Source organism: Felis catus, chromosome E1 (genome assembly GCF_018350175.1).
Source record: "Felis catus isolate Fca126 chromosome E1, F.catus_Fca126_mat1.0, whole genome shotgun sequence".
NCBI classification, from domain to species: Eukaryota; Metazoa; Chordata; class Mammalia; order Carnivora; family Felidae; genus Felis; species Felis catus.
In genome coordinates, this window is record NC_058381.1 from 15,096,394 (window position 1) to 15,104,725 (window position 8,332).

At 59.0% G+C, this 8,332-nt stretch overlaps 2 protein-coding genes across 5 annotated transcripts in view; one reads left to right on the forward strand and one right to left on the reverse strand.

Moving 5' to 3' along the window:
• SMYD4 (SET and MYND domain containing 4) overlaps positions 1-3,839 on the forward strand; it is a 69,503-nt gene extending 65,664 nt beyond the window's left edge. Inside the window, exon 11 of the mRNA XM_019817359.3 lies at positions 3,437-3,839. Coding sequence (XP_019672918.2) covers positions 3,437-3,596 — 160 coding nt within the window. The 3' untranslated portion in view covers positions 3,597-3,839. The remainder of the gene's footprint in view (positions 1-3,436) is intronic.
• SERPINF2 (serpin family F member 2) lies at positions 284-8,053 on the reverse strand. Of its 4 annotated transcripts, XM_045044922.1 has the most exons (11): positions 7,927-8,033; positions 7,354-7,562; positions 6,667-6,736; positions 6,451-6,489; positions 6,269-6,331; positions 5,771-5,972; positions 5,141-5,284; positions 4,823-5,026; positions 4,188-4,330; positions 2,086-2,290; positions 284-1,418 (listed from the first exon to the last, which is right to left on the reverse strand). In XM_045044922.1, the coding sequence occupies exons 3-11, from the start codon at positions 6,730-6,732 to the stop codon at positions 1,006-1,008; spliced, it is 1,479 nt and encodes a 492-aa protein (XP_044900857.1). In that variant the 5' UTR covers positions 6,733-6,736; positions 7,354-7,562; positions 7,927-8,033; the 3' UTR covers positions 284-1,005. The 4 variants fall into 4 exon arrangements, with proteins under 4 accessions (XP_044900857.1, XP_011287330.1, XP_019672921.1 ...); XM_011289028.3 differs by lacking the exon at positions 7,354-7,562 and having other exon boundaries at positions 7,927-8,053; XM_019817362.2 differs by lacking the exon at positions 7,354-7,562 and having other exon boundaries at positions 7,880-8,010.
• Between the last annotated feature and the right edge of the window lie 279 nt (positions 8,054-8,332).

An 8,332-nucleotide genomic window follows, 5' to 3' on the forward strand; every position in this document is an offset into this window, starting at 1 on the left:
GCGCTATTTCTGAGCCGCCCTTGTTGCCAGCTGCTGGAGGTCCCTAGAGGGGAAGAGGCTGAGAGCAGAGCCAGGCTGGCGTGGAGGCGGCCCTGGAGACGGCTGGCGAGGTCAGAGGGGACTGCGCGGAGAAGGGCGGGCAAGTGGTCAGAGGACAAACGTGGCAGAGAGGGCTGCCTGCCCTCAGGCACCAGCCGGGTGCTCAGTGCAGCCTGTGGCCTCCTCCCACCTTCCTCCACCCTCCTGCTCCCACTCACGCCCAGAATAGTGACAGCAAAGCAGCCAGGGCCATTCATTCTTTATTCGCGTGGCATAAAAATCATTACAAAAACTTTACAAAAGAGCCTTAGGGAACTATCCCCCTCCTCTCCCACTGCAGCCCCTGAGACACCTGGGTAGAGGAGGGAGCGGAGGGAAGGAGAGTCCTGGCAATGTGGGTATGTCCAAGGAGCGGTGGGGGGACTGAGGTGACAGAACATCAGGGTGGGCGGAGGGCTGAGGGCCTTGGGGAGGTTAAGGCCGAAGCGGGGACTGGAAGGCTCAACTCCCACCCACACAGTGGGACAGGGCTCCACCCCCAGGGCCTGTCAGTTCTCTCCCCAGCCAAGGCATCCATTCCCTCCTGTCCCCACCCCCCTCTGGTAAACAAATGTGGAAGTGCCACCGCCAACTTAGGGAATAACCTCCCTCCCTTCCTGACAAAAGTGGATCTCTCTAGCTGCCCCTCTGCCCAAGCCCCAAACAAGGACAGCCTCCTAGCCGCTTTGGAAGAAATGATGTGGGATCCAGGCCCGTGATTCCCTGACGCCTGCCCACATCCTGGCCCCACCCACCCCAAACTCCCCGAGAGAGGAGAGGAGCGGGGAGAAAACAGCTCCTCTCCGCTCCCAGGCTCCCAGACCGCCCACCCAGACCCCTGCCCTAATCCACGAAGCTGTTTGGAAAGAGTCTCAGGAGTTGAGAAGTTGGTCCAGGCAGGGCCTCAGGATGCTGGCAGCTGGCCTCTCACTTGGGGCTATTAGGCTGGGGGTAATCCTCCTCTGAGGGGGGTGCAAGTTTCAAGTCAGGGCCGAAGGGCTTGTCTCCACGGGGGAAGGCTTTCTGGTTCAGGAAGGAGTCCCTGTCATCCGGGGAATCCTGCTGTTCCTTGCGCTCCCACTGCGCGCTGGGGTTGGGGTTCCTCACGCTGCCCACGAAGAGGGGCATGCTTGTTGTGTCCTCGAGGATGAAGAAGACAAAGGGGCGGTTCACGATGAAGGAGGAGAGAGACATGCGGGACATGGCAGTGCCCGTTGCCGCGGCCGCCTCCACGCCAGCCTCGCTGAGCTCCAGAGTGGACTGATGCTGCACGCTGGACACCACCAGCCTCTGGTCAGAGATCCCGCGTAGGTCTGGGGCCTGGAACAGTTCCTGCAGGCCTGCCCAGGGCAGGGGATTGCTGCTCAGAGCTGCCTGCTGCCCCCCAGGCCGCCTGGGCACCGGGGAGGGTGTCTGGCATCCTGGCCAGGGAACACCTCCAACCCACAGGTCCCCGGTTAACTCTTATTTAACCTCCAAGTATCAGCTTAAAAGTCCCTTCCTCCAGGAAGCCCTCCCTGATCCCCTGCCCCCAAATCCCGAGAACTGGAGAGAAGCCCCTCCCTCTTTTCACTCATACTGAGTTGTAAGTACCTGATTCCTTATCTGTCCACTCCATCTGACGGAGCTCTTGGTACACGGTGGGCTCCCAGTGCCTAGTACAGTGCCCCTTGCAGGACAGCCAGAAAGGCTCACATGCCACCCAGGCTCTCTAGCGGGGATTCTCTGCAATGCTCAGTCTTGGATGGAGCAGGTCCTCATTCCCTGGGCCACCCCAGCCCACCCCAGGACAGATGGTCCAGGGGCTCATAGGAAATGCTCTTGCCTCCCGAAGCCCCAGAAAAGGCTGGGACCCAAAGCTAGGGTGCCCCACTGCCAGCTTGGGGTGGGGGTGGGGGTTCCTTCTCACCCACTCTGGCTGTCCCATGCCCTAGCCTGACCTAGGGGGGGGGCTGTCCCATGCCCTAGCCTGACCTGGGGGAGCTGTCCCATGCCCAGCCTCCTTACCCAGCTGGCTGAGGGTGGCCACCAGGTCCAGCTGGTATTTCAGATGCAGCTTAGGCAGCTGGACCTTGGTGGGTTTCTCTCGCAGTAAGGGCTGGTGCAGGATGTCCCAGCTCAGGTTGGCCAGCACCTGGGACACGTTCCACTCAAAGTGGGTCGGCATAATGACCACAAAGCTCATGTTGTTCTTAAAGGGGAAATGAGCCACCTACGGAAAAGGAAAGGCGACAACGTGAGGACCAGTAAGCGCCCAGACCCAATGGGGTCTGGGCCAGCACATGCTGCTGAGACAGATGGACCAGGGGTTCCAGGCTATTCTCAGGTTGTGTTCGGCCTCCCTGAGCCTCCATTTCCTCACTTGTGAAGTGGAATAATACTACCTGCCCACATTGCAGGGTGATGTGTGACACACACAGAGAGGAAAGAGAGAGAGCCTTTTAAAGCTTCTAGCAGAGGGGCACTTGGGTGGCTCGGTCAGTTAGGCGTCCAACTTGGGCTCAGGTCATGATCTCACGGTTTGTGAGTTCAAGCCCCGCATCGGGCTCTCTGCTGTCCGTGCAGAGCCCACTTCGGATCCCTGTCCCCCTCTGTCTCTGCCCCTCCCCTGCTAGCACTCTCTTTCTCAAACATAAATAAACATGTAAAGCTTCTAACAGTATCAGCACATAGGCAGTGCTCAATAAATGGTGACTTTCTCTCTCTTCACCTGCTACCAGTGACTTGGGTCGAGCAAGGCCCCCATGTCGGCCTCTCAGTTTCTCCATGTGAACAATGGCCTGCGTTGTTCATGTCCAAACCACCCTGGGTTCTGTAGAAGATCCACCGCAAAGGGTGATTCCCTCCCCACCCCCCAACCTTCAACAGTGACTGCCCGGGTGTGTATAATACTGTGGTTTGAGGTAAGATTTCACGTCAATGGGGTTTCTGCGGCTACACAAGTGTGGAAAGCACTGGGCTCAATGGCCCCTGGCAGCTGTGACCCCCTCAGGCTCCAGGCAGAGCAGCCAGGGAGCAGGAGCCCTGGCGGGGGGCGGGGGCAGCCCCACCTCTGGCTGCCCAGGGCCTACCTGCAGAGTGCATGAGGAAGAGGAGGCCCAAGGGCCAGGAACAGAGGCAGAGGGTAAAGGAGGAGGGGCAGGACACAGCCTAGAGAGCAGGAACAGCACGAAGGGCACAGGTGGGGAGGTGAACAAGACAGTCTACCTGTCAGGGTGGAAGGGAGAAGCGGGATGCTGCTCCAAGGGTCCGCCTCAACCACAGGCCCACAGCCCCTCTCAGGAGGGCTAACAGAAGCAGCTGAGGTCTGTGCCCGGCCGTCTTGTGAAACTAACCAACACTGCCGTCTCTGCCACAGCTCACGGGCCCTGGGATCCACGCTCAAGCCAAGAGGACCACATTTGGGCCAGAAGCAAGGGAGGCCTCATCTGAGACAGCTTGGCATTGCACTCCATGCGATCAGAATGTTCCAGCAGGATACTGACAAATCCATCCCAACCAGACCCTTATTTCTCTAAGGAGCACTGTGACAGCCAGGTCACATCGCCCGGGCTTGGGGATGCTGAGGCTGAGTGGCTCTACAGCTGTTGAGTGGCCCCTGTGCTGCCCAACAACCCATGGGCCTTTGTAATAAACCCTTATCACCAAAGAGCACCTGGGTTTCGACCCAAGGCCCCTCCTCAAAGAACGCTCCCTGACCACTGTATCTAAAATATCTTCCCCAGCCACCGATCAATCACTTTTTTTTTTCCTTCGCAGCACTCACCACTCTCCGAAACTCTGTTTGTTCGTGTACTCTGTGTCTTCCCTCCCGAGAGCGGGGACCAGATCCCCCTTGTGCTCCCGGAGCCTAGAACGGGATCTGGCATGCAGCACATGCCCCCACATACTTTTGCCAAATTAATGAACTTCGAAGAGACTGGAACCTCAGTCCCCACTGGGTCGGGGCACAGTGAGGCCTTCCAGAGCCACCTGTCTCAGCGACAGGACTGCAAGGAAGATGGGCCACAGCCCCCTCTACCCCTGAGCCTGCTCCACAGCCCCGCCCCCTCCTTTCCCCCCCGCCTCCCAGCAGTCAGGCCCAGCCTGGGTGGGTGATCAAAGGTGACCTGTATCTCAGGCTGCTCCAGCAGGAACCAGCGCAGGGGATACGTGCGGGCTTGCATCATGTCCACTGGCACCGTGAACTCCTCATTCAGGTGGAAACTGTCTCTCTGGGTGAGGCTCGGGTCGAACTTGCTCCTCCAGAAACCTATATCCAGCAGAGGGCAGGGGCCACGTAGACTGGGACACCACCAGCCTCTTCCCTATTCCACCCAGAACCCGTTCAAGGGACAAAAGGTAGAGTCAAACCCCCAAGGGACACTGTGCCAGTGCATACCCAGCTGATCTAAGGTGTCTTCCCTGTAGCATTTTGGAAATCTGGACTTGCATTCTTCCCATGCCCTGCCATGCTCCCAGGAGCGTCCCACCTGCCCCCCACCCCCACCCGCCCATCCTTTCAGACTCAGTTTCCTGCTAGGGCACTCTCTTCACAACAGCGCTATCCAGTTCCTGGCCCCCTCTTTGGCAAACCATCACCTGTTTCCCACCCTCCCCCAAGCCACAACCCAGAGATCTCCCTGCCTCCTGGCCCAGCCCTGAGGAGAAAAACCCTGAGGACAAAGGTTTCGCAGCCCAGCTCAGCCTACAGGGCAGGGGTACGAGCTGAGGGGTGGGGGACCCGAGGAGAGGACAAACGCACCCTGGAAGTGGATGGCATTGAGGAGAAGCAACACTGTGTCATCTGGCAGCTCTGAAAGGAAATCCTCAATCTTCCCCTCTGTGGCCTCCTTCACCCATTGGTTGATGTTCACCAGATCATCCCTCTTCCTTCCTGTCAGGCTCACGGGCTTTGCGCCAAAGAGCTGTTCTGATTGTTCCAGGAAGTCTTCTTTGATGGGAAATCCTACACAGGAGGGGCCACAAGCTGTTCCTAACCCTAACCTAGGCCAAGCCCATCTCCATCAACCCCGTCCACCCCAGGGCACTACCTAGGGAGCTCCAAACCACCAGCACCTACCTTTCTGCAGGTACATTCTAGCAGCCAGTCGGAATGCCCCAGGGCCCAGGTCCTGGCAAAGGTGGCTCAGCAGGTGGGGGAGGCAGGGCCCTGAGTCTGCGTGCAGCACCTGTAGTAACTTCTGCAGCGTTTGGTTCTGAGCACCTGGAGAGGACCACATCAGCTGTGGCCCGGGGCCAGGGTTCTTTCCCGCCCTGCTGCCCACTCTAGCCCCTGTTAAACCCCCATGATGAGCACGCCCACAGCATCACATTCTCCTCCCATATCCACTGAACTGGTCTGAATGACAGTACTCCCTAAGTTTTACTTTCATCTCTGTTGCTGGCGGTCTGGGTGACCTCACCTCATCCAAGTTGTTTTCCCTCTCTGAACCTCGGTTTCCCACCATGAGAGCATCCAGTCCAGTGAAGACATCGTAGCTCTCAAACCCTTGCATAAAAATCACCAGAAGCATATCCTTAGGCCCAATCCCTGGGAATCTGATTCACAGAGACTGGAGGTGTGCCAAGGAATCTGCATTTTTACCAAACATCCAAGTGACCCTGATGGAAGAAGCACCCACTAGTAAACTCTGGAGTATGGAGTTCCTACTGGCCTCCCAGCTCTGCTGGTCTGGAGAGGTCACAGTACCTAGTGCCAGGTGAGACAATGCCAGGGCCACACTCAGAGGCGACAGGATGAGGTTGGGGCTGGTGGCCCTTTGGGCCACCAGGGAGAACAGATCTGTGGTGAAGGCCATCATGGCCTGGGCCAACTTGCGGGTCTCCTCCGGGGTTGGGGCTCCCTTGCAGTCTCTTGGGGCCTTCTTCAGGGCAATATGGCCACTGGGCTCCTACAGGGACAGATCAGAGGGTCAGTAGGGTCAAGGGGTCAGCTCTGTGTGGAAAGATCCCTTTCATAGGCCCTGTGCCTGGGAACAGCAGGGCTTCGTCCCAGTCCTGACATGAGAGGGAGAGTCACGTGGGCAATAGCCTTCTGGGGACCCCGTCCTTTCCTTTCGTCCCTCCCTCCCACCCTCTCCCTTTGGGTCTCAGCCTCATGACCACGCCCCCGGGTCCCTCGCCCCTGCTGATTGGCCCTCCTCCCTCGGACCCCGCCCACTCTTCCCCCAGCCCCACCTGGTTGTACCTGGTTGCCCAACTTGAGGAGGATAAGCGGGGGCAGCTTCTCCTGGGCCGGCCCGCTCATTAGCTGAAGAAGGGAGGAAGCGAATGGAGCGGGACCCTTCCCACACGTCCCCCACCCTGCAAGAGCCACAGGTGAGGCCCCTCAAGGCCTTCCTCCCCCTCTCGCCCCTCACTCCCCAGTACCTGCTGGTCCGAGGGCTCCATGGCACTCGCCGCGGAGAACTGTCGAGAAAGGGATGAGGAGAGGAGAGGGAACGCCCTCAGAGCCAAAGCCACCCTCGACTCAGCCCCCTCCTCTTCCCGCCCAGACCCCCCCCCCCCCAACACACACACACCCGACCCCCGGCGGCGTGGCCCCACCTGCCTCCCCGCCCCACCCTGACCGAGGCCCAGGCTCACCACCAGGCAGGGGCCTTGCAGGCAGGACAAGCCGAGCAGCAGGAGCCCCCGGAGCAGCAGCGCCATGTTCCTGTGCGGGACAGGGAGCCTGCGTCCCCAGCTCGCCCACGCTCCCGCGCGGGATCCCACCCACACGTTGCCTGGCCTGGCAACTCCTGAGCCTCTACGGCTGAGGGTCAACCCAGCAAGCGCCTGCACACCCACCCAAAAACACACTGGCCCTGGCTCCCATCTCTCAGGGGTGGGGAGCTCCCCCTAATTGCTTTTAACCCCTTCTTACTTTCCGGTTTTTCCCATTTCGTGCACTGAAAATGTTCAGGTTTATAGGGCAAATATCAAAACAAGAGCAGCCCTCATTCTTCAAGGCCCCATGTTGTGAGTCAGCTGTGGTTTAGAATCCACATCCTGCCTCTTCTCAGAGGACCTGAGATAGATCTCCCATACCCCTCTGGGCTTTGCCTTTTCTTGTCGAATGGTAGCAGACGTCCCTACCTCCTCCCACTGTTTATTGTGAGGACCAAAATAAGACCGTCTTTGTGAGCCCTGATTACAATGCCTGGCACTCAGTCACATGGCTGTTGTCAGCCTAGCCCAGGGCCCCTCTTCTGAGAAGCCTGCCCCGAAGCCTCCTCCATACTGGGGCCCCTTTCCCAGAGCTCCTATGCAACCTGCTGTCCAGTGGCCCACCTTTTCTGGCTCGTCTGGTCTTGACCACCAACGTGGACAGGCCCGTGAGGCCCTGAGGTCTCAGCAGCGTTGGTGAGATGGGCTGGAGAGCCACGTTGTTGACCCAGCAACAGAGCCCAATGAATGGCTCCCAACAGAGCCACCTTTGGACTTACGGGAAGCACAGGCCTCGCCCCCCACTCTGTCCAGGTCAGCTCCGGGAAGCCAGGCTGGCGGGTGGGGATGGGCAGGTCTAGATCTGTCCTAGAGCGGGTCCCACACACTCCAACCCCACCCCCATCTCAGGACCAGTCCTTCTATCACCCCTGGCCCCACCCCCCATCACACACAAGGACCCTTGGCCAGGGCTCTGATCTCCATCCTGGGCTTTTGAAACTTCCTGGCAAGAAAAGACCTCTAGTTTGTGAAGTCCCAGGGAGACTCCTGCCAGAACCCCCACCTTGGGTCTTCATCACCCAGGAGGCTGGGAAATAAGAAACCTGAATAAATTCACCCAGACCCCCTCAGCCAGGTAGGCAGCTCTTACCTCCTCTCCTGCCCAAAGAGCAGGCCGAGCCACCCCTCCCCTCGTACCTCTGCAGGCTCCTCGCTGCTGCACACACTGTCCCTCTGGCCCCACTTGGGTGCTCCCCACACTCTGCCCAGGCTCCAGCCAGCCCAGCTGAGCCCTCCCCTCCCACCAGGAGGACCTTTGCTCTCAGCCAACCCCGGTTCAAATTGCTTTCTCTTCTGGTAAATATTGACCTGCACATCCGGTTAAACATTGATATTGGGGCCGGAAGCCCCATTCCCACCAGGGCATCTAACCCTGAGATAGCTACCTGGAGCCCTCATGGATTTGAGTCCCACCTGAGTCTGAAGAAAGGAGGTTCAGGGAACGGTTGAGGAGACTGTCCTCATCTGTAGGGCAGATCCAGGAAGGGCCTCCCCCCAACCCCATGGGGTGGGGGTTCATCCCCATTTTAGTGGGGCTCAGAGA